The sequence below is a fragment of the Belonocnema kinseyi genome, chromosome 1 (genome assembly GCF_010883055.1).
Source record: "Belonocnema kinseyi isolate 2016_QV_RU_SX_M_011 chromosome 1, B_treatae_v1, whole genome shotgun sequence".
NCBI classification, from domain to species: domain Eukaryota; kingdom Metazoa; phylum Arthropoda; class Insecta; order Hymenoptera; family Cynipidae; genus Belonocnema; species Belonocnema kinseyi.
In genome coordinates, this window is record NC_046657.1 from 168,921,379 (window position 1) to 168,948,286 (window position 26,908).

At 36.1% G+C, this 26,908-nt stretch overlaps 1 protein-coding gene across 1 annotated transcript in view; it reads left to right on the forward strand.

Annotated features, from left to right (window-relative positions):
- The window catches only part of LOC117173243, a 75,428-nt gene extending 58,887 nt beyond the window's left edge, over window positions 1-16,541 (forward strand). Inside the window, exon 3 of the mRNA XM_033361711.1 lies at window positions 16,434-16,541. Within this exon, the coding sequence (XP_033217602.1) occupies window positions 16,434-16,522 (89 nt within the window). The 3' untranslated portion in view covers window positions 16,523-16,541. The remainder of the gene's footprint in view (window positions 1-16,433) is intronic.
- The last annotated feature ends 10,367 nt before the right edge of the window (window positions 16,542-26,908 follow it).

Consider the following 26,908-nt stretch of genomic DNA (forward strand, 5'->3'; position numbering starts at 1 on the left):
AGGGAGCTCTTCTTAATATTTTGACACCAAAATCATGTCGATACACCTTACCGACTGCGAGTAAAGCCACCCACGCTTTAACTTGACAGACTGTATATATTGAGCCGATCTTCGGTTCGGTTTTGATTCCTCTAGGATCAAACCCAGGGGCCTATGACAAAGCCACCGAACGCGTCCTCGGGTTGCCAATAGAGGGTCCCTGTACCAAGAGTTTCTGCTGAATAGGGTTACAAAAATAAATAGGCAGTCGCGGAAAATTATCCAGGGGTGGTCATGATGGAATTAACCTCCAAGCATAGGTGTGAAAACCGTACCGAAAGCTGAATGTCACCTGGGCGAGATGTCTAGAATGGTGACTCTGGAATACCGGGCGACATCTTAGAGTACGCAGCCTTATCCTTGCATGCGGGGCTCTACAAGGATGGACGAATCCCTTTCCCTAGCTTCTGGTGGGAAGCTGCATGCTCTGTGGTGCGAGAAACACCCGGAGCTATCGCATTTTTTGCAGCAACGTCTGCGAAACCATGCCGAACTACTTCGAAAAAGGGGCTATGTAAGCTTAACGCCTACTCTACCACAGCTAGAACAAGCCCGCAACAGAGAAAGAGAGGCGACACTAAGATTAACCGCGGGCAGGCATCCAATAGAGGAAGAGCGACGCTTTATGACTCGGAGAAACATCAACACCAAGGTTTCACTTAAGCCTAAAGATCTGGTTGAAATGGATGACGAGCTTCGTGGACATTTTTCTTAAGAATCTGAACTCTGGTCTATCAATTATTGTGTGCATAATGCGGCGAGAGCTTTGGCCGATTCGTACCGTAAAACAAAACCAACGGTTGATCATAAGACCAAAAGACGAATGCATCAACTTGCCATAAAGATAGGCTGGGCAAGACAGTACGCGTCCCGTATTCAGTGTGTGATTGACTACATCACATTGGGCAGGAAGTTTACCGCCAAGGTTCGAAATTTCGCGCGCAAACTCCGGACCCGTTAGCACACACTTAACAAGTCAAAGCTGCTGACCATCAGGCAGCATATTGTTAATAGAATACGGATACTATTTGACGCTAAGAGAAGTCTAGAGCGTAGCGAGATGTGGGTCAGAGAAAATCAACAGTTTCTCTCTGATCCATCTCGACTCTTCCAAGATCCTCCAGTTACTGTCGACCACCCACCCAAACCAGAGGAGGTCGAAGTATTTTGGAGAGAAGTCTACGAAGTGCAGCATAGACTGGACGAAGACTCAGATAATATAAATAGCTTCCAGAAGCTGTGTGATGCCCTCATAACACCTGATGAAGAATGCCCACCCATCACTATCGAGGAGGTGAAAAAATTATTAAGAGTGATAAAGAACTATTCCGCACCGGGACCACATTGTATCAAAACCTTCTGGTGGAAGAAGTTTCCTTCAGCCCATCAGATTTGGCCCGTATTTTCACCTCATATTTAAAGTCGCACGAGCCGATTCCGGAGTCGGTGGAAGGGCGCAGAATACTCCTGCCGAAAATAGACAACTTAGTTGACCCGAAGAACTACAGGCCAATCACTTGTCTGAACACATTGTACAAGATGTTCACAGCTATTCTAAATGATAGGATTGTTCGGGCAATTCAACTTGTGTGGCAAAAATGTATGAACAACAAGGCTCAAAGAAAGGAGTAGCGGGATGTCGGGAGAACCTGCTCATCGATAGATGTGTCTGCACAGATGCAGCATTTTACCAGCGTGACCTATCGATGGCCTGTATTGATTATCGGAAAGCTTTTAATTCGTCCTCCCATAGACTTATCATCTGTCTTTTGGAAAGCTTAAAAGTTCATCCTCAAATCGTGAAGTGCATAGAGAGATTGATGCCGCTCTGGAAAAACAGATTTACTATCTTATTTAGAAAAAATTGTGTGACAACTAACAAGGTCACCTATCCGAGAGGTGTCTTTCAGGGCGACACCATGAGTCCACTCTTCTTTTGCCTTACATTATTTCCACTATCTCTAGCACTTCGCGATTCCGACAGGTACTTGTGCGGCAAACCTGCAGATCGAAAGTACAAGGTCCCTCATGTATTTTACATGAACTATCTTAAGATCTGTGCTAAAAACAAAGAGCAACTATATCTAGCTCTAGCGATTGCCGAACGATATACTAAGGAAATTGGAATGGAATTTGGGTTAGTAAATGCCTCAAGGTTTAATTAAAGCGAGGAGAACTTAATGGCATCCCTGGAAATCCTGAGCTCGTTGATAAAAGCGCTATACGACATCTTCGCGCTGGAGAGACTTATACATCAATACGAATAAAATAGAAAAAATAATCTTTTAATTTATATTCGTAGTATATTATTTTGAACATCTTTAGTTTTCAAGCTAACTGGTAAAATTAAATGCAAAAATTAAAAGTGAGGCAATTTCACATGTTTGGTAAGGGTGTCACCTCTTCACCCTAAAATTATAGTACGCCATGTCCTTGAATTATCAACCTTAGAAAATGGGGGTCAAAGTTTAACACTATACTTTTTCCGAATGTTGTTACACGTAGAAATAAGTTTAACGGTAAAAGTAATGCTTAATCGAAAACATATTAACACAAACTTTTATATTATTATGAATGTATTTTAGCTGATATGAAAAACTGTTTCTGTACATGGCACAACTCACGTGACAGCATAATTATCAGATCCTACTTATATAAATTGTCATATTTGCTTTGTACATATTTGTTTACATAACTTTATAATCTCTTATTTAATATTTAATTCTTGTAGAAGTTTCTAATGTGTCCCCTAAGGGTTTACATTTTTCTTGCACCTTCTTCCCTATTCCTTTACATGCCCCACATACTTACTTGGTGGTGGGAGGGGGCCTACAGTTTAAGATGAGTTTCGAACTACCAAAAGCAACAGCTTTAAGTACTTAGAGAACTTTTTTCTCTATAGGTACCGGTCCCACGACTTTCCAGAGATGAACAACCTTGTGTTCACCGCACGGGCCGCCGAGGCTCTTTCAGAGAGCGAGGCGGGAATCGAACCCGCAAGCAGACGAAGTGAGTCCAAAGCCTACGCTTTAGCTCCCGCGACCACCGTCCCACTTAATATTTAGTTTTTCCACTTTAAGATTTTGATTTTTTATTGCTGCTAATCAGGTTCTCCAGGTTCAAATTAGGTTTGAAGAATGCATCAGGAGAAATGCATCGTATGCTCTTATTTCTTTATAAAATTGAAATATGAAATATTTTTTTCATGTTTGTACATACTGTGACGTGGCACAGTATATCACGCTCACATTGAATAAATAATCACGCATACGACAGACGACAGCAGCCTCAATAGGGACAGCCTGTTACTCTAAATAAATCCAGTTGAGGCCTAGCTATTGTAAGTGGGCCGCTCCGATCCGTCACCAGACTGAGACGTTATTACAAAATATAAAATAAACACTCACTAATTTCGTTGAAATTTTTGTTTATGTTTGTTTACTGGACATTGGAAGCCTCCACCGGCTGTTTAGTAAACGAACTGTCAAAACCAGCCCGATGAATCGCCCGTGTATGTATATATGGTAGTTGTTATTTTGGCATCCGGAGGGGCATCGCAGTTCAAATAAATCCAATAGATGGCGCTCCGATCAGGTAGGCCTGTCTTTGCATTATTATGTATAGCAAAAATACTAAAATTCATTAAAAACTTGATACTTTTTGTAAATATAAAAGTAGGAACAAAGTTTTCAGCAGCACTAAGAGCAGTTTCAATTAGTAATCCAAAAAAATCATGAAAACTGTAATTTAATATCAGGAAAATTGAATAGAAGGATGAGTATTTAAAAAACATTTTGCATTGTATTGATATTTTTCTACTATTTATTTTTCCAACATAATTAATTAATTTTATTAAGAACTGTAATTGTTTCAAATTTCAAACATTGATTGATAATATTACTTTACTAATCATAATAGTAATAATAATATTTAAAAATTATTAATTAGCCTTATAATGTACTTTTTCATTTTAATTCATCTTTACAGTTCTGCTTTCTGAAAATTATATATCTATATATAATCTATTTATAATCAGGGTAGCTACTATAACGGAAAACCGGGAAAACCCCAGAATTGAGTTAAAAACCGATAATTTACTTCTGATCGTAAAAAATTCAAGTTCTCAATATTTAAGTAATTTTTGCTTTATCTATGGTTGCAGGGAATATGAGTAAAAATAATTATCGGTTTTATTTTAGGACAGGGAGTTTCAGTAAAGTAATACAATTTCCCCTTAGGACACGGAATTTTTGACATGGAACGGGAATTTTTCAAAATAATTTACAGTGGGATTTAGAAGAAAGGAGTTTGAAGATCCCTGTTCCAAGTCAAAATTCGTCACAATTTAAAAGTTCCTTTTTTCGAAATTTAAAAAAAGAGAGTGCTTAAATTAATTATTAAGGTAGAAGTAGTATTTCGAAAAGTAAATATTTCTAAAAGTAAATATTTCTAAATAATAACACCGGTACACAAAAAAAGTGGTCTGTCCGACAAACTACACTAGCATATCTATATGTTTTTGGGGTCGCTGAATTCGAATCCGGTGTCCAAATAACGAAGTTGGCTCGTATTTTTCTGAAAAAACAAAAAAATAGACGTAAAATCGACAAAAACAGCGATTTTTCAGGTATATTTTTGCAAAAAAAGTGTGGTGGTCTAAATCAGCATATCCTTATGTTTTTGGGGTCGCTGATTTCGAATCCGAAGTCAAAATAACTGAGTTGGCTCATATTTGATTGAAAAATGCAAAAATAGAGGTAAAATCGACGAAAACAGCGGTTTTTCGTGCATATTTTTGCAAAAAGAATATATATATATATATATATATTTTTGCAAAAAGAATATATATATATATATCGATCCCCGGTGGACTTATCCAGCATACCCTATATTTCTGGGGTCACTGATTCCGAAGTTGGGGTTCAAATAACCCAATTGGCTCATATTTTATCGAAAAACGCAAAAGTAAACATAAGATCGACGAAAACATTTAAACCTTTACCTTCCTCGACTGAGATTGTCGTTCACTGTAGATTCCCTTTGCGTCTCACGTTTCGGGGTTTTTAATTTGTGTTAGTCTCCTTGCTTGGCAATATTAGGATTTTTTGTAAGTAAGTTTTATTTACCTTTAACGTTGCCCAGGAACAACGATTTGGACGTAGTAAGTTCTGTTCCCTTTGGGGTGCTTTATTACCGTGAGTCCCCTTGCCTCTCACGCTTATAGGGTTCTTTTATTTTTTAATTTTATTTATGTCGCTTGTATCGAACCCCTTTGTCCTCAGAAGACCTACATAGTGGGTTTCGCTTTCGTTTGGTACTTTGATTGACTTGATATCGTTTTAAACTCCAACAGTAGTCAGCCATCAGTTTGATATCCCAACATCCCTGATATCGCCTCTCCATCTCTTTTATATCCTGGTGGAAACGTTCGCCTTGCTCTTCACTAAAGCCTTCCAGGTTTGTCTGGAAACTTATTCATATGTAAATGAAGAAAATATAGCTTCAAATTCATTAGGCAGCCTAGTTTACCAAAGTTTCTTTCCATTTCTGAAACCACATTTTGATAGTCTGGACTTTTTTTATTACCTGAAAAGTTTTTTACAATATTTTTAAAACTAAGCCAGGCGTCTTTTCAGTGGCAGAATTTTTGTAATGAATTCTGGATCCTGCAACATTTTTCTTATCTGCGGTCCATCGAAGATCCCCTCTTTTAATTTTGCTTTGGCAAGTTGTGGAAATTCATCTTTCAAATACGCATAGCAATCGCCATCCTTGTCAAGCGCTTTGACAAACTGTTTTATAAGTCCCAGCTTTATATGAAGGGGTGGAATCAAAACTTCTTTTGGGTCCAATAGAGGATCTTCATTTATATTTTTTTGTCCTTGCTGAAAATATGTTCTTTTTTCCATCTGTATTTTTGTAACGACGAACGCGATCTCGACTGTCCCATAAGCACATGTAACAAGGTGTTTTTGTATACCCTGATTGCTGTCCTAAAACGATTCCAAGAATTTTGAGATCCCCGCAAATTTTCGACTTATAAGTTGAGTAATTGATATTTTTCAGGAAAAATTTTAAGTGACTGTAATGATCTTTCAGTTCCGTAGAATGCGCGATTGGAATTGGAGCGTAAACGATAGTATTATGCAATAACACTGCTTTTAGACTGCGTTTAGAAGAGTCAATGAATAGCCACCAATTTTCCGGTCTATACCGTCCAGGTTTCATGTTTTCCATTAATCCATCAATGTTTTTACAATAGACTAATTTTTCATGATCATTTTCTTCAGAAGTAAAAAATTCTCTAAGCACTTTTTCCATATTTCTGTAGAAACTTGATTTAACTCCTTTAGCTAATAAGTTCTTCTTTTTCAAAACGGTAGCAAGATACTCTGAAGCATCTTCAGGAAGACCGAGATCTCGCGATAAAAAATCCAATTCTTCAAACGTAAATAGCTTAGGAACTTCATTCTTTTCATTGTCTGGTATGTACACTTCTGTATTAACATCGCTGCTTTCATCATCATCCTCGTCATTACCATAATCTGAAATGTCACTTTCATCACAATCAACATCGAAACCTTTATCAGTACTTTTATTTTCTTCTGCTTCAGTCGTCTGTCTGTCAAGTGACAATTTTTTTGAGTTTTTTGTAACATCGTTGTTTTCAACAGATTTAGTGACGCTAAGTACATCAGGATATTCGATAGCACTTTTCTTTTTTCTATTGATTCCTGTCAGGTTTGTCATACAAAAGTAGCATTCCTCTTTCCGAAGAGGTTTCCTCCATATCGTAGGTTCTGAAATATTAAGGGTTTTCTTATTTCCTTCTCTGTCTTTCAATCGATTGAATGCCTTATAACAAGCACTGCAAATTTTGTGAGGAACCCAATTTTCACTTTGGGTTTGAACTTCCATACCAAAATAGCTTTTATAAATTGTTTTTATGTCATCTCTGATTACTCTTCGATTTTCTAAAATCTCAAATTTACCAAATATGTAGCAAAATGCATCTGGATCACCTACACAATTATGCGCCATAGTGAAAGTGGATAAATTGGAATTGAAACAACGCTTAGAAGACTTGATCTGTTTTGATTTGGGAGTTTATGGTAATAGTATAAGTATAGTATAGTAAACTAGTGATATAAAAACAACAAAAAAAGAAACTGATAATGGTTTCTAAAACTGTGCTGAAGTCATATTAAGAAGCACGCTTAAAGAGATTGCCACCACTGTCCTCTTTACTAACGTGATGTTCGAGCGCGATCTTTCATTTGTTTGTTTCGCAGTCATCTTTTTTTGACGTGAAGTTCGAACGGGATCTGCCATTTGTTTTGTTCGCAGTAATTTGTTATGTTCGGTTTTACCTCTATTTTTGCGATTTTCGAAAAAGTATGAGCCAAATTGGTTGTTTGGACCTCAGATTCAAATTCAATGACCCAAAAGACATATAAATATGTCGGTTAAGTCCACCAGGCAAGAAAATATTTTTTTGTGCAATTAATATACCTGAAAAATCGCTGTTTTTTCGATTTTATGTCTATTTTTTCATTTTTCAGAAAAATACGAGTCAATTTGGTTATTTGGACACCGGATTCGAATTCAGCGACCTCAAAAACATATGAATATGCTGATATAGTCTGTCGGGCACACCACTTTTTTTGTGTTCCGGTGTAATATAATTTTTTTTTTACATTTTTCGTTAGGAATGTACCTTTTTTTCTTGAAAATGCAACTATTTGCGGTTGAAATTTGAACTCTTTTGTTGACAATTAATTTTGTTGTTGGAAGATTCATTATATTAAATGAAAATTCGTATTGTTTAAAAAATATAACTAGTTTCTTTAAAATCAATTTGTAACTAAAAAATTAAATATTCCAGTAGAAAATAGAACTGTTTGGGGTAGAAAATTGACCTTTTTTAGTTCAAAGTTCAAAAATTTGGATGTAAATTTGTCTTTATGCATTGAAAATTCATTTATTTTGTTGATAATACACGTACGTTGTTAAAAGATCGACGTTTTTGTAGAAAATAGACTTTTTCTGTAGAGAATCAGTTTTTTCTTTGAAAGTTAATCTCCTTATTTAAAAATTCTTCTTTATGGTGAAAAATTCTATTATTTTAGTTAAATATTCATCGTTTCAAATTAAAATTTATCTTTTGGATTAGAAATAAATTTACTTGGTTAAAAAACAAACTCGTCTCTTAAAAATTATTAATTTTTAAATTTAAGATTCATTATTTTGATTAAAAATTCATTTCTTGGGTTGAAAAATAAGCTATTTACTGTTATGATATGACGTACAGCCCGGAGCTACAGATTTTAATCCTATGATTTCGCACTAACAATAAAAAAAAACTTTTAACACAATAAATAATTTACTCGGCTACAAGTTCATATAATTTGAATTGTCAATTTTACACATTTTTCTCATAGAAATCACTTTCAATAGAATATTTACCGTTTTGCAATCTCTTTTGCAACAGGGATTTTTCCGTTTATTTCTTCTAAATCCCAGTTTCAATTTTTAAAAATTCCCGTTCCATATCGAAAATTCCTTGTCCGAAGGGAAATTTTATTTGTTTACCAACTCCCTTTTATAAAATAAAAACGATAATTATTTCAAGTCTCCAATCTGATTATAGATAAATTAAATGTAAATATATATTTTCAGAGAGCGGAAATGTTAAATATTATTATTACTATTATTATTAGTCAAGAAATATTATCAATCGATGTTTGAAATTTGCAATAATACAATTGTTTATAATAATAATTGATTATATTAGCAAAATAAACAATAGAAAAATATGAATACAATTTAAAATGTTTTCAAAATACTCACCTTTATATTCAATTTTCCTAATATTAAATTAAATGTTTTCATGAATTGTTTTGGGTTACTAATTACAGCTGCTCTTATTGTTACTGAGAACAGAAAGAGTGGGGCGATGCATAGGGCTGGTCAAAACACTAGCAGCCGGACAACGTAAGCGCGAACCATGTATTTTAGGTATGCCGATCTATTTTTTAGGTCGCGCCGCGGCGCAGATCAGTGAAGTGATTCGCCATAGAATATAAAACAGTCGAGTGAACGTACTAGACAAAATAGCGAGCCCCTGTAGGACACTATTTTACGAGTGCCGTCACAAGCTTATTCATAGCGTAGTTATCGGAACGGGTGCGTAATTTATGGCCTAGGCACTAACTTTGTACTCAGCGTCATCGACACTCTGTACCTCGAGATACTAAGCTGATTGAAGTTACCTAATTCCCATTCATTAGGCATATAATAGAGACTAAACGAATTTGGCATCGTTAACCACAGCTTGCTTGGTCATCTCACTTCTCACCGCTTGGGCATAAAGCTAAAAATTGAACAATACTAAGTTTCGCCTGCCCGCGGTGAAGGATTGAAAAGGTATGCAAATTCATTTCGCCTTGTAAAATTTTGTAAGTGATATGCGTTTAGGAATCAGTGTGGTGGGGAATATATATTTTAACAATTCCCGATTAATCGTTTATAAGAGGGCATTCTTCCCAGTGAGTATAGTCGTTTTCAGGAATTATGGACGTTTGTAATTGTAGCATCTCCGGAAGTCAGAACAGGCTAGTTTTGGACATCTAAGATGGCGGCTATCTTGACTGACCTCGTGTTTGAAATGAACCGCCATGTTGGAATGTCGATAATACACTACCATGTAACGCTTCATGTAGTATTAGCTAAATTAACGGTATTTATTCAGTAATAACCTGATTGATTGAAATGTGTCTTGTCGCTAACAGAACTATAGAATATTAAATATTAGTCCGTTAGATTGGGCGGTCGTTAATTGTTCTTAGACTGCTGCTCTGTTTTTAGGCCTTGATACCTATTCTCCTTAAGCTTCTCCTCAGTAGTGATCTTGTAGTCGGCGGGGCAGGGTTACGACCAACACCATAAGAGCGACAAGGATGGTAATAAAGCACTCTTAGTGCTGCATTATGTCTATAGATGGTATGCGTAAACGAAACCCTCTGTACCTCAATTAAGCCCTGAAGATTTGACAAAAGCATAAGTTTGCTTTTTTGACCAGGACTGTTCTTCTACATTTCCTTAGAAGTTTCCGTGCATTTCTTTGCTTTCTTTCCTTCGGCTTTGAATAAAAGAAGTATCTAGATAGAGTAATAAGCTGTATTTAGAAAATTTCGAGTATGAAGACACTGGAGATTCAGAAGTCTGCGTCCGCTCTGACGTCGTGAAATGTATAATTACGAAACAGACGAATTGATATGCAAGCTCTTATGCATATGCACGATCTTACGTGTGGCGATGTTAAGGGACTGAAGCTCGTTCTTCGTCAATTAGACCATCCCAAACGAGTGGAATAGAGGCAGGATGGCAACAATGTTAGTCGCAGATACATTTTTCAATGCAGAAAGATTTGAAGACCAAATCTTCCGAACAAGATGCTTGTAACTGCTTCGGAGAGACTCCTTTACTGATTTTTCCGACTTTAAATATGAGGTGAATATGTGGGCCAGATGTTGGTATAGAGAAGTAAACTTTTTTCACCAGAAGTTCTTGATGCCATCTGTCCTGAATCGGAAACATTGTGCAAACTCCTCAATGCTTTCTCGCCCCTTCATCAGTGATTAGAAACAAGAGGAACGCTGAAGAGGCGGGAAGAGTCAGTAAGAAACTGTTGATTCTCTATAATCCATCTCTTCTGTATTCTCCTCCTTGCATGAGATGACACCCCTATTTTGTCAACAATATGCAGTTTTATTTTGTAGCAGCTTGGACTTGTTCAGTGCGTTATTGAAGGTCCGCAGTTCTTGGGAAAACTTTCAAACACTTTCCATAAACTTTCTACTACATGTTATGTAGTGAATTACACACTGAACACAAGGCGTGTTCTGTCTTGCCCATCCAATCTTCTTGTTCAGTTAATGCATGTGTTTTTTTGATCTTTTGATCCATCGCCGGCTTTACTTTTCAACTTGAATCAGCCAAACCTCTTGCAGCACCATAAACTAAACAAATGTTGGTCCAGCGGCCGAACTGATTCGAGATATTTTCATGAAGGGAGGTATCCATTTCAGTCAGATCTTGGTTCTCAGGAGGAACCTGTACGTTAATGTATTTCCTTTCCTGTAATAAATATCATCTTTTAGAATGTTCCTGCTTTGCGCGATCGCTTTTAATGTCTATTTCTTATCTTGGTCTTTAGCTTGTTCATCTAGTGGTTGAGAAAACGCTCCGCGCACATATCTCGTTTTTCGAGAGGTAGGCACGTGATTTCACAATGACTGATGCGAAAAGAGCTGAAGCTCTGGGTGCTTCTGGCATCACAGAGTATGCATACGCGCCATATAGCCTCCTCTAACAGGGATGATGCTGACATTGTAACAGTCGAGCTAGTCATCCTTGAGTTGATTCGTTCATTAAATACGAGCGTTTAACCGGTTCGTCGACGTGTTTTTATCTAAATTATTTTCAGCACCCCGAACTCTTCAGTGATCTCTACTGTTCGCCGACCCATTATCGGGCGCTCTGCGCGTTCGATCGTTTTGAACCGAATTACAACTTTTTGGTGGATGGATGGTGTCATTTTTGTCCCCACGAGCAGCTTAGGAAAGGGTTTATCCATGAAATCATTATATTATATTGACCTAACCCCTGTCTTTATTTCTGTTGTACTTTAAGGTTGTCTTTCAAATTGATATTTTCTATGATAAAGACACCCAGATACTGACTAAAACGCCATAAAAATGTAATTCAAACATGTAACCAGTTCCTTTTGAATGATGTAATTTTCAGAGCTTGTGTCACCAAGGAATATGAGATTTAAAAACCCGTTTCTCAGCGGAATTATAATACGCCATATCGACAAAACATTCGTAATTAGGGTATTTATAATAAAAGTTTTAAGAACAAAGTTGACGAAAATCATATTTTACATTATTCTATTGTCCTACATAACTTTAATTTAATGGGTAATTCACAAATGATTGATTTCCTTCTGATATGCTGATATTCACTTTTAATTTATACATAATTTTTACATTTTTTGTCTGAAATTGATGTTAGGTTATCGACATGAAACATGGGATGTGAAGACGGTTGTGGTCACTTATAACAATACTGAAAACGACATAGTGTAATATAATTCTAGTTTGTAATTAATGTCCCTATTTTATGGAATAATTGAAACAACAAAGAGAATCAGGAAAATACTTATTTAGAAGCAAAGTGATATTCAACAAAATCTACCGTAAAGAAAAAGTTAGGAAGGAAAATTGTTATCGAAATGATATTCATAACATTAATATTATAAGGTTGTTGTATTTCTAAAATAATGCATTGGAACTTCTTTTTATGATATAACACACTAAAATAAGCAAATAATGATCAATTTTGTGATCGTTAGATATCCTTGCACACACACACACATATATAATTTAGCATTACTTTTAAAAATAAAAAGTCTATTTAATTCTACCTATCCGGTGCATCTATACTGCTGTGTTTTAGGTCCTACTTATAACAAAAATCATATAAAATATTAACATACGGTTGAGAAGTGGTGCACGCACTGACAATGGTTTATATTCTTCGTCAAAATATACCACAAATCTTAATCCGTCTCTAACATCAGAATTCATTGAAACAGTACGACGTTTTAGAAACTGGGAATTCATTGCTTGGTTGCCATAAAGAAATTGAGCGCTGCTCACTTGATTATCATTATCTACCCAGCAATCAATTATTTTCCCATTAAGATAAGCAATTGTCTTGTGATGTGAGGGCTGGACCCTTCTTGGCTGGGATGAACCTTCTCCGTGAACGTTCATTGCATTTAATTCTGTGAAAATAAGAAAAAAGAGTTTTTTATTCTCCTACATTAAAGAACACGTAACCTCCTTCTTGATTCTATCCTATTTTCAGATTAAAAACTTGCGGAATTTCTCATGAGTGCTGAGCTAAGTGTAATATCTGCGAGAAATACGAAGTTTCTCCAAGTACAAGGGTCAGTAAAATAGAAACGAAAGTTTTGATGCTATGTCCACGAAAATTCCAATTTCTTGCTTATTTTGGTGATTTTTGACACTCTACTCACTATTAAAAGTTTTTCGCTTCAGCGAATTTTCTGACGATCGGAATAAATTAAAATTAGAGGTGCAAAGTCAGGTGAATATAGAGGGTGAGGCAAAACAGCATTGCTATGGCTTAACAATTTCTGTGAGATAGCTGTTGAAATATTTAGGCCACTCCCCTGCAATTTGCTAGTTCTGGAAGTTTCTGGCATATTGCTTCGTTAAATTTCATCAGTTGCGAGCATCAGATCTCAGTCAGAATTAATGGTTCTACCTTTATTCTGAGAGCTGCTATGATGTTTTGCATCACCATCCATATTCAACTAACTTAGCACCCTCTGATTTTCATTTATTTCGATCCTTACAATATTCCCGGAAGGGAGAAACTTTAATTGATAATGGAGCTGGTGGAAAGGTGGCGAGAGGTCATAGAGAGAGATGAAAATTATATAATTGAATGAACTTTGTTTTCTTAATTTATTAAATAATACTCAATTGTCTACAAAAAAACTGAACGGACTTATAGGCCAACCCAATATGATAAATATTTACACTTTCCGGTACATAACAAAGTCACTCAAGTGTACCCAGATTATCACTGACATGCTGTTTGCATGTGGTAGATGCGGTCGTGTACCGGTACTTTGTAGTCCAATCTTTGTAACAGGCAAATTCATTAAGGTTTAGAGTGCCTGAACAGCAGTACTAAACAACAAGGCCGTAGCCAGAAGCTGACAATTTTTATGGCTACGATTTTGCTCAGCAGGGTGAGGAAGAGAGATCCCATCTTCGGCGCTCCCAGACGAGTTTCACGGATGCTAACGTGTTGTCGTTGTTGGAGGGATTCTAAAATCTCTCTCTCTCTCTCTCATAAAAATCAATGCTGTTTTTGCCAAACTATTATCACTGACGACAGTGTCCAAACACAATCAGGGACGCTAGGATTCCGTAAAGTGTCCGTTCCAATGGTTCCGCGACTTCTCATAAAATAACAATATAATAATCCTCTGGCGATCTGATAGCGAAATTCAGACCATTAGAAGTGACCGTGGCAGGGACTTGCATTTGTTTGGGCCGATAAAAGAGGCACTCGGATAGCAGCGTTTTATCGACGACACTAGTGCAGATACGTTCTTGTACAAGTGGCTGATGACTCGCCTACGTTCATTTTACAACAATAGGATCAAAAAAACTTGTTTTAGGTTGAAAAAATGCGATTTAAGAGGGAAAAAGTGGCTTTGAGAAAAAGTAATATAACAACTTGAAACTCTATTTATATTCAACAAATTGTCATAAATTTCTCGCAAATATTAGATTGTCCTCGTACTCTCGGCAAGAACGGACAGTGGGTGAAAGTCTCTGACAACTTTGACGTTAAAGAATGGCACTTTTCTTTCAGCTATTCTTGGCTCTCGCTGGTATTCTACTCATAAGACAAGAGAAATCCCTACCCCCAAGCCTTCCAAAAAAGGTGCTTCATTATTCTTTATGGTATTCTAAGAATGATTATGTAAGAAAAAAGAGACAATTTTTATCAAAACAAAAAAAAAATGAAAAAATTGTTTATGCTAATAAAAAATTCGTGCTACATGCTCTTCGACTGCTTTATTCATTTGCCGAAGTTTCAGCAAACAAAAACTTTTTGATGAGCATTTTTTCTAGATAAAATTACATCAAAGGATATAAGAAGATAACATTTTAATGAATATTAGAAATTGTATGGAAAATATAGAATTACAATTTTAGATATTTATAGATTGTATTTAGTCACGTATTTTAAAACATAATTCTCCTTTTCAATCAGGTACATGTTTTTGATTCTCGATGTTTTAACAGAAGCTTAAATAAAATATAAGAAAAACATTATTTACTATTACAAAAATAGTCAAATTATAACAATAATATTTTCACATGCTAGATATTCACTATAAAATTACATATGCGAATTATTTTTGTAAATATTAATTATTTCATACATATATTTAAGTCGATATTTTAGACGCTTCCTATCTAGATAAAGTTTATTTCTTGCGCTTTAATTATGCGCGTGAAAATGAAAAAGCCGCGATCATTTTCGGAGTGAGTGAATGTCGTTAAGTTTTTCAGTGTAACATTTTCATGTTTGTCAAATTTGAACATGTTTTTAAGAAGTTTACACTGCTTCACGATATTTCGAACATGCGTGGAGAGTAAAGGGCATAAGAGAGAACATTGTGGAAAGGGAGTTGAGTTTTTTCTTTTGAATTTTCTACATAAAATTTGATGCTTCCAAGGTATTAAGGACAAGGGTGTCACTCGACGCATCGAATGCATGTGATGTAGAAAAAAGAAACCAGCCATTGCTCGTTGGTGATCGACGATGTATTGCGTTTGTTTTACAATCTACTATAAAGTTCTGAAACTACTTTACGTTGTTTAAGATTGTTTCTAGACTTTGAGAACATTTTTTATCACGAAGGGTAGGTATATATGGCTCAAAGCTAGTTTTTTCGGGCACGTATAATGCCATTGGAGAGAAAAAAAGCCAAAAAAGCTCTCCTGATCGTTTATCATTATAATATTTTTTTGTGATTTTTCATAGGTGTCGGTTCTAAGTCGACGTCCGACTAGCGCCGCCATCTTTTTATCAAAAGACTTAAGAGCCAAAAAATTGTTTCAGCATAAAGTTTGCAGAAAGAAGACAGAAAATATGACCTATTCCTTTTTCATTTAACCTTGTTAGCGGCACTGAGTCATCTGGCCTGTGTAGCCTATCCTTTCAGTTTATCCGGTCCGCTAGGGTACTTCAGCAAGCTAATCGCTTTAGGCTTGCTGCAAAAGTCATTGCTATTAGAATGTTGTCGCGTATGAACTCTGAAGTTATGTCCAATAAAAGTTTTCCAGAGTATCCTTATCTTACACAATTAGACCTGCGGATAATGGACTAAGGCTCTTACTAACTCTCTAAAGCAGAGTACTTATATGCCGAACATGTAAACAAGGCTGGAAAGTATGCCTTCACTGTTTATCAATACCCTGTCTCTTCACCCCTTGAGATTGTCGTTATTCAAGCCAGCAGACCATTGTTAGTGAGAGCAAAGATTAATTCTTGTCATTAATCTGCTAAAAAATACTTCGGACATATTTACATTTATCTTGATAAGTCTGAAAATGAGTCCACTATTGATAATTACTGTCACTGCAGAAACGGGACTAGAAGAGTATTCTTCTGTGTCCATACAATAAATCTCCTATAGCATCTTGGTTATGGCAAGTTCCAAGAAAGAATTAATCTTCCATCAGCCAGCTAAAATAATATTTGTGTTGTAGAATTCTTGGATGACGAGCAGCCACCATCATCTGAAGTTCAGACGTCACAGGACATCCAAGCCGAATACTTAGAGAAGACTAGATTCTAGACGGTCAATGCTATTATATTTATCCGGTATCAAAGATCTACAGTTTGGTACCTATATATCGCATAAGTTTTTAAGAAGTTACATTTATGTGAAGGTTAAAAAGGACCTGATAAAATTGAAAACTTCTGACCCTTGTACATTGAAAACCGGATGATAAATTGACTTACGGTTTGGTGAATCAATATATAGGTCACTAGGACTGTAATTCAGTCACGTTTTAACCCAATAAAAGAGAAACAATCATTTTAGGTGAGAATACTTGACGCATTCTGCCCCACATATTACTTTCACTCTTAATGTGAACGTTGACACTAAATGGCAGACAACTGTATGAAGGCTACATTCTACAAATTTGGGTTCACTATTCGGAACGGTTTTATATACAATTTCCATTTTATACAGTAAAAAACACATTTTCGTCAAATGGGCTTAAAAAAACAATTATTTCACTTTTTCATGTAAACTCTAATGCATTGTAATCTAAAATGAACTTTAATTAATGTATGTAGCGACAAATTTTATCCAGATTATGGAAAGAATACGAATCCCTACCGATAGAAACATCAAAGTATTCTCAGGCTAAATAGACTGGCCGGTTTGAGACTATTTGCAGGTTCCATTTGAATGATTTAGTCTCAGAGATAGTCTGAGAGACATGGGTCCTTTTCAAGGTTCTTTTAGAGGAACTTTTAAGAGTAATGCGGCCGTAATATAATGGTCCTTTTGTATTCGTCACGTACCGGGCGGACAGAGTTATTTACAGTAGTTGACCGTCGCTAACAAATATTACACGGCATTTCTGAGCGCAACTCGATCCTTACGAATTTTGCTCTCAGCCGCTCAAATATTCTTGTAGAATATAAACATAAGATTTCCATATTTAGCTTAGGCTAATTTTCTCTGACATTAACATGTTCTTAAGAATATTAATTTGTGCTTAGCGTGTCCTCAGCATGTGAGACGGAAAGGAGCAAATCCTGCACCATGCTAATATTCAGCCGTGACCCATGCTTTAGTCAGACATTTCCAAGTGTCTCGCCATTGTTGAACCACGCAAACTTCTGTCCGCCGGATTTACAAAAATTACTCAAAATCCAATAAAAGAAAATATTTATTCAGTAATCCTTTCTAAAAAGTGAGCAAAATTTAGTAGATTGTGTTCATTTTCGAAAATTTGGCCAAAGCTTAATTTCAACCACATCACGTTCGATAGTGGGCGAAGAATGGCTGAGGCACCCATTTTTCATAATAATGGAATGACCGTGGGATCATGGCTTATGCCATTCTTGAGCCATGGTTCGTCTATCGAACCTTTTCCATTTAGGAATTATTCTCGAAGTGTAAAATATGAAAAATTGAAATTATTCTTACGAAACTAAATAAACTCAAAGCTAAGCTATAGTTATTTAACGAAATTGTCGAAATCTGAACTCAATCTTTTTAACAAAATTTGAAAGAATATGTCATGTGAATTTTCAAGCATTCCTATTTAGAAATCCGCAAATTTTAAGTGCGTGAATTTGAAAATTGTACATTTCCAAACTTAATTTATAACAAAATTAAATCATAACTCATTAAATTTAAAAGTGTATTCATAATTGTTAAATCGTCATGGATACCAGTCACAGCAATTTAAGCCACAAAAAAGAACGTATAATAATATCGGTCATGTACATTTTATGCGCTTTAATTAAGAATAACGATTAACGCTAGCATTGACTCTAATCGTAAGTTGAATTTTTATTGACGCAGATGAAAATTTAAGTTTTTATTGGAGGCTATGAAGTTTTACTGATTTTAAAGTTTATACTAAGATTTATATTATATAAGGTACAAAAAAATTTACGGTTGTAACGAGCAGAGTGCTAACTAGCAGCTTCATTTTTTTACTTACTATAATTCTTCGTAAACGACGAATGATAGTACATACTCACTGCTGGATATTCTAATCACTGCGAGATTACTCAGCATTATTAAGATCCCTGAAAACCTTCAGAAATGACATTTTGAATGTGTGTAGAAGTACGATTTTCCTAAAGTCAGAACAAACTGTTAAAAAGTGAAACATTATTTACTGGACCTTAGACCCAATTACACAGGCAAGCATATAGTATGCCAGAATTGAATAAGCTATCTTTAAATACAAGAGTGGCTTAGTTTCGCGTCGGCGAAAAAACATTTTCCGCAGTGGCTTTCTGTCGCACACGTCGAATTCTTACGGCTTCTGCGCTGACGCGAATCTGAAAACTTTAATTTAAGCTAGCTTATTCTATACTCTGTTCACCAAAAGAATAACTTACAGACGCGCATCTTTACGTATTTAGGCGGATATACTGTCCAAGAAGGAGCCGTATGGGCGAAAGTGTCTAATATTCAAGCAGGCACTCATTTTATGACATTTAGGGAGCGTGCGGGTCAAGTTTCTTTAAGAAAAGCTTCCGTAGCTGCGCGAAGCGGACATAATTGGGTCCGCTTGTAGGTTATTCTCTCGGTGACCAGGGTACAGACAGGCTTATTGTGAGCACATTTGTATAACTGGGTCCCTTTACTGCAATTTCCTGCAAGCTGAATATGCTATTTTACTCGATCCTAGCCAGGTATCAGGAAGTTTACATGAGAGAAGCAGGGAAGAGGCTAAATATTTTTAGAACGGTCCACTCTCTGATGATATATCCAAATAACTTTAATTGCAATACAAAAATTTATAATGATATTTTCGTATAGGATATCAAATGCGATAATATTCGCCACTTTAAAAATTAACAAAAAAATCAGACACTGCCAAAAATGTTATACATTTCAATATATGTTATTACATAAGGTGTATTTGAAAATTAATACATTTGTAAATTAAAGTGAACTTGATAAACATTTATATTAAACTTATTTATTATGTAGACCAAAATTAATATAGTTGTATCTGAAAACTGAAATAATACCCATGTGTACTAAAACCAAGCAATAGCGCATGGTCGCGCAACGCTACCGGTCCTGACATGTCAGTTGATGAATGCTTACAGTGAGTTGCCAGTCGCCCGTCTGAGTGAAAATATAAGTTAATTTGGTTAAGTTAATTAACTTAGGTCTTCCCCTTGTCGAATTAAAAAATCCACATTGTGTCATGTACTTGTTAGTACGCGAGCCTTTTGCTACTTGGTCGTCTTGTGTTTATTTTGATCCGCTTTTTCTCCTTAATTTTCACGGATTTTGAATCTACTTTTGATTTTGAATCGTCTTGAAGCAAGCTTTCATCTCATTTCTTCGAATTAATTCACTACAGTCTCTAATTAACGTTACAGTAGAGTCCAGAAAACACCCTCATTTTTTCAAAAAATTGCAAGTACTAATTACTTTGTACACATGCTGCAATTGCGTAAAAGCATTAGGAAGAATTTTTAAATTAAAGTTCGAGTATGAACGAAAAAAGATCGACTTTCTGGATCAAAATTTAACACTACTGAGGGTTCCAGCTGTTTTACATAAAATATCAGCGGCGACATCCGTTACATGCATGTGGAGCGAGTTCACGAATTTCTCACTGTATTCTGAGTAACTACTATTTAAGTCGAATTATATTATTAATAAATGGGGTTTCGCACGGAGGAAGAATGAGATTTCAGTTCGCTCTAAATACATTTATCTAAGAAGCTGTAACTACACCTGAAATACATTTATTTATCTATGCCCTGAGCTATTTTTATTCGCTAAATTTCACACACGTTATAATAATTGTTCAGATAAATTTTTTTTTCATTAAGATTCTAAAATCTATTTAATAGGCACAAAGTAGAGGTCTCGCATACTCTAAAAGAGCGAATGTGCTTATCTTCTGTTTTATATTTTTGTATTTTTCAAATTAACTTTTTCTCAGATAAAATACAAATAATCATTCAAATAGTGATCTTCGTGATCAATGCCTTCTTCACATCCGCAACTCAATTAATATCTAATTATAATCTCGATCTATCCTATACGGAGTCAATTCTAATCGATTAGAATTTCAAAATTAAGCCCTCGGCTTGAAGGTGAGAACAAGAAGGCACTTTTAGCCAAGTATCGAATATAAGACTTAGAAGATTTAGACTTTTTCGTCACTGAAAATTTTAAAGTGGGAAATAGCCCAAGAAAATATACCAAGTCGATACCCCGAACGAAAGTTGAAATATTGCCCAGAATAAGCGAAGAGTAAAAATTGAGAAAAGCTTTAGCTCCAGGAAACTCTTCTTTTTAAAGAAATCTTGTGAACTTAGGATTTTAAACCTATGAGCTCAAGAGATCTCTAAGTTTTTTCTTGAGAATTGCTAGACCTTAAGAGAAACTCTGTTACGTATCCTACGCAACACCCCAACTGTCGAATTTGTGTCCAGCTGCTCTATTTATGGGCCAGTCCCCATTCAAGAGCCTCACTGCTCCACTAGAGTGTTTTAATGGGAGGCTGCGAACCTGCGCTCTCTCCTTGTCCTGCTATGATGCAACCTACCCAGCCGAATAACCGACTAACTGGCCAGTCGGCTAATAGACACTGAATAGCCGACTGTATACCTGCACCTGCTCAAGTTCGTCTAATGGATGGATGAAGGCATTTGTTTTTCAGGAAATATTCTGAGTAAAAATTAATCAAAAGAGTTTCTTTAGGAATGTTAAGCTATTTACAATTTAAACTATGTATTTATGTGACACGAAGTGCGTTAGTATGCAAACCTTAAGTAAAAAATTATACGATTCTTAAAATAGACAAGGAAATATACAAAAGAATATAATGTCTTTTTGCCATGCTTTTTTATTAAAGATAATTAGAAACGAAATTACAATCGTTAGAAGCATCACAGATAAAGTTGTTTCAAAAGCAATTATTTTTTAAATCTTTTGTTTCATTTATGTTCATTCGTTTTAACAAAGTGTACAATTATGACAAAGTGAATTAAACAATAATATAGCCTTAAAAAATCTGTTTCAGGTACAAACTGGATAATTATAATTAATAAAACGAAACAACATACGTGATAAAATTGTAAATTTTATGCTGACTATTGCTCAATAGGCCTAGGATATGACTGTCTCCTATAAGCAATTAGGGGTTGAGTTTACCTTTATGGTGGCTTGTATGTTTATTGCATTGCATTATGATTGTATTATTATTTAAACTTTTACTCGGGTGAACCCGGTTTAACATCATAGCCACAGACTGAGTCAAGTGACTGATGAGATTAGAATGTTATAAGCTAATTCAACTAATTTAATATAATGCTTGAAACCTCCTGAGATGATGTTGTAGGTATACGATTACAAGCGGCCACAAGCTTTGGCGGTGACAAGAGTCACCTTCGGATGCTTTCTTAGAGCTACCGTTTGCCACTCCACGCGTTTGTAGTCGCTCACTTCCTGATGGTCAAAAAAGGTTTTTACAGTGCGACAGGTGTTTAATGAAACCGCCTTCTGAGCTGCTGCCAATACCCTACTGACTCCTTAATGTTCAAGATGTTCAGTGCATCTTGCGTGCACATTGCCTGTAGCCGAAATCACAATAGGATTAATAGATGCATGATTCACATTCCTCCATATCGTCTTTACTTCATGCCTTAACTCGATATACTTGTGGATCTTGGTTGTATAGATTGACTGAAATTTCAGTAACAAGCCGTTAGGCTTGTTTTAACTATCGTATGCTGAATACCCTTAGACTCAAGAATACATAGATATTTATATGATTCGCCTGCAGCCATTACCTCGATGTCATTTTTGAACTCGTTTTCTAACTCTGCGGTCCCTAATTCCCCTCTGAATAAATGCACTGCTCTGCATTTATCTAGTCCGAACTCTATGTGGATATCTTTGGAAAACTTGTAACATCGATCACTTGCTACAGTTTGTGGGCTGAACTAGCGTACAGTTTCAGGTCATCCATGTAAAGAAGATGGGTCGCTTGCTGAACAACCTCATTATCATGAATTCTGAACCCATGAGACATGCTGTTTAATGTTTTGCTCAACGGATTCAACAGTAAACAGAACCATAGTGCGCTGAAGGAGTCTCCTCAAAATATACCCGTCGTAAAGCGTATTGATCTAGTTATCCTTGGTTGCATATTATCAAAAATACTTGATTCTTGCATCCCAGAGTCTCATCGCATGACTTAGAAAGTCAATAATGCGTGGGCAGATTTTGTAAAGTTTTAAGACTTCAAGCAAATAGTCATGCAGCACGGAAAGAAACGCTTGCTTGTATCGAAATGATAATATAATTTATCTGCAATGATAGCTGTAAAACATTTATAAATTGTCGAAAGGTAGGCTATCGGTCGAGATTCAGATGGATTTTGAGCGTCTGGATTTTTTGGTAACATATACGTAATACCCTGGAGCAGAAAGCCTCGCATCAGATTTAGGTGTTCAATGCTCTTCTGAAAACACCTTGCCAACCCAAGATGCACACTTGTCAGGTACTTGTACCAGAAGTTGTGCAACATGTCTGGACCAGGAGCTTTCCAATTACTGTCCTTTTCAAGACCGCGGAAACATCTAAATCTGTGATCTTTGTCTGTTGCATTTCAGGGCTATTGCTTGCCCTTACTTCCTCCAGTTTGAACCACACAGTGTCCAAACTGCATCTGTTTATTTTGTTGCCTTCGTGCACAACTTTTCTTTTACCGGCGTAGTCTGGCAGTAAGAACATCAAGCTACATGCAACAAAACAACAAGATACATTCGTAAAAAACATGTTTTTCGGATTCAGGGGGTCTCAAAAATAATAAATAATAATTTAAAACTCAGATAACATGAATCAAACTATATTGTTGAAGCCAAATAGAAAATTGTGATTATAGAAGAGTCTACCAATGAAAAATTGGTGGAGATTGTAAATAAAGCTATAGGAAAGAAAAATGAATCAAAACTAACGGAAAGACAATTGTTAGAAGGGTAAATAAGAAGTACAGAAATAAAAGAGACTTTTTAGAAATAAAAAGAGCATTTGATGTCAGGATAAAAGGTAGAGGAAAAAGAATTTAGCGATAAGAGGATCATAAATAGAAGGTACTGATAAAAAAAAGGTAAAGGCGTTCCTTAAAAAAGAATTATAAACGAATGTGGAAATTATCTGGGCCACCCTGAGTCGAAATTTAGACCCTACTTTGAAGTTTCAGCTCCTTATTAGAACCTGCTTTAACGCTATTTAAACTTATATCGTCTGCTTTAAACTTTTAACTCCTAGAGAATAAAACATTAGAGCCTACTTTGAAGCTGCAACACCTCTCCAAAGCTACTTTGAATCTTTAGAGCCTGTATTTTGATAACTCAAGACCCTACTTTGACGCTGTTTAAGCTCCCCCTCAATACTAACCCTGCATTGAATCTTTTGAGCCTAGAATGTTCGAACTTCATGAAATTAAAATAACAATTATTTTTTACTCAGGTTAATTGAACTCCTTGGTCATCTTAATGAGTGAATGCACACCCAATTAACAAAAATATTTAATTCAAGATATAACCTTATTGTCATTAATTACACAGCCACACAAAAAAAGTGTGCGGATCTGGTAACAAGACACACGTATTCCCATGGATTTTGGGGCGCCGAATTCAAATTCGGTATCAAAAATCACCCATCACGTCATGGTTGAGGCATAACCTCAAAAATGAAGAAAAATCATGCACTGAGGCAAATAAATTTCAAAATAATGCCAGTGATGCAAATTTTGACTTCAAAAACATGTCGACAACTGTGAAGGATCAACCCTTGCCTGATATCAACTTATTTAACATAACTTTACCCAACAGAACCTGACCTCACCTAACTTGAATTAACAGAAATTTATTGAACTACACGTAAAGCTCTGGAAGTACATTTTCCCAGTAGCAAATGTGTGCTACATCGAATGGGTCAACTCGAGCCTAACATAGAAATAAATCTAACCTAGCCTAACTTGACCTAACCTAACCTCACGAAACACAATTAAACTGATTGTGTTGTCCCGTTGTGTTTGCGGTACCGTTTCATTCAGCTTCGGCTTAACCTACAAAGAGGTTTAACCTATCCTAACCTAACAAAACCTGACCTAACATAACCGATTACGCTGGCAACCCTGTTCTTGCGTACTTTCATATTTTGAGATTAATAGCAGTAAATGTCTGGATTTTCGTAACCGCTTGTTCCTAGCATTATTCGCCTGTGTCTGTAACCAGGGCACCTTCACGTGGTGACGGTGGGCAACGGATCCACATTGGCTGAGTCCCTGGGTAAACGGCGTTCATGCCGTCATGGCAGACACAGGTAAAAAGTGTATTACGATGCAGGGAAAAACCCCAGTATCGGCGTCTGAGCAGGGTGGGAAAGCGGGCTCTCCGACGTCGTCATCATGCAACCGTAGCTCTTCATCAATGGATCAATTGGTTGGCGTAGAGTCTCATGCTACAAGGAAAAAAACCTCGAGCATTTCTCAATCGCATGCTTGCAAGAATAGCTCAGATTCATTCTGTTACATTTGCAGTAAATATGAAGTGAGCAGTTTGCGAAAATCAATCGACGATGAAGTGAAAACTCTTTACGAAAAGTGTTTTGACCGTAAATTGCTGCACCAAGAAACAAAATGGGTTCCTCACGTCATTTGCAATTTCTGCAGACTTATGTTGTATCGTCTAAAAAATTCAAACAACGAAAAGTACCGCAAGTACTCTACACCAACCACATGGGAAAAATCCGTTATTGCGAAGGACTGCTACTTTTGCATGAATTCCGTCAAAGGGTTCAACGTCAAAAATCAAAATAACATTTCGTACATTATTGTGTGCACAGTCACAAGAGGAATTGAAATCAATAAAAATGCACGCCAGACTGATTTAAGCGCTTTAGAAGATGATAGAATGGAAGTTGAAAGTCAACGTTATAGAGACGGTAGTGAAACCAGTGATCGAACAGAAAATATTTCTGATGATTCCGATGAAAACGACGAAAAAGATGACGAATTTGGCGTGCATAAAATGAAATTGAAGGTTCCAATAGACAAAAGTTTCATTCTATGCGACAGGGACAAAGAATTCAGAAAGTCGTCAAAACGCAGCATTAAGGCTGTTTTACTGCATAACGCTAATACTTACGCTCCTATCCCTATAGCTCAATCAACGGCCAGCAAAGAAGAATATAACAATGTTAAAATGCTTTTCGAAAAAGTTAATTACACAAATCACAAATGGCAAATATGTCGTGATCTCAAAATCATAACAATGATATTAGGCCAACAATCGGGTTTCACGAGAGAGCCATGCTTTATATGCCTGTGCAATAGCAGAGATCGAGCCAAACATTACAGCAAAAAACATTGGCCTTTAAGAGATTCATTCAAACTTGGTTCTCATAATATCATCAACCAAAGCCTCGTTGATCCAGAAAAAATTTTACTACCACCCCTCCACATAAAGCTTGGGCTCATGAAGCAATTTGTCAAGGCGCTAGACAAAGATGGACAATTCTTTAAGTATGTATCCCTTAAATTCCCTAATTTTTCAGACGCTAAATTGAAAGAAGGAGTCTTTGATGGACCACAGATTCGAATATTGACAAGAGATACTAATTTCGTGAGCCACATTACGAAAATTGAAATGGACGCTTGGGAAAGTTTTGAAGCAGTAAACGCAAATTTCCTCGGTAACAAAAAAAGTCCAGACTACGAGAATATTGTTGTTTCTAGATTCCGATCTGGATAAGTTTCCAGAAAATGTTGGTGATTTCCGCGAAGAACAAGGGGAACGTTTTCATCAAGACATAAAAGTGATAGAACAACGATATCAGGGTAGATGGGACAAGATCATGATCGCTGATTTTTTCTGGATGTTGAAAAGGGAAACGAATGTAGGTCTTAAACGTAAGCGTAACCCTTTACATCGTTCCTTCGAAGAAAAAAGGACACGTTATAGCAGGCAGAAAATAGACTGAAGTAGGTCTATAAATCAATTTAATTACGATAAAAAGCAAAATAAAATGTAAACACGAAAGATAGTATAAATATATCCCTTAAGTCTAAGAAAAGCAGAGAGAAAAAATTTTTGAATAAAACTCTTATTCATTCGCATGTTTAAGTTACAGTTCTACATTTTAATTGATACAAAAATTGTCAGGTTAATTGAAATGGGGTCAATTCTACTTGTAGTTCTAAGTTTCTTCAAATGAGTAATGTGCGTCTAAATTTTTAACCACCTGTAGTACGATGAAATGAATTTTATTGTGTTACAACGGGAACACTTAAGTTAAGTTGTGTTGCGTTAAGCAAAATTTCGTTAGGATAGATTTGCACTCTTTGCAGGTTAAGCCCAAGCTGATTCAAACGGTACCGCAAGCACAACGGGACAACACAATCAGTTTAATTGTGTTTCGTGAGGTTAGGTTAGGCTAGGT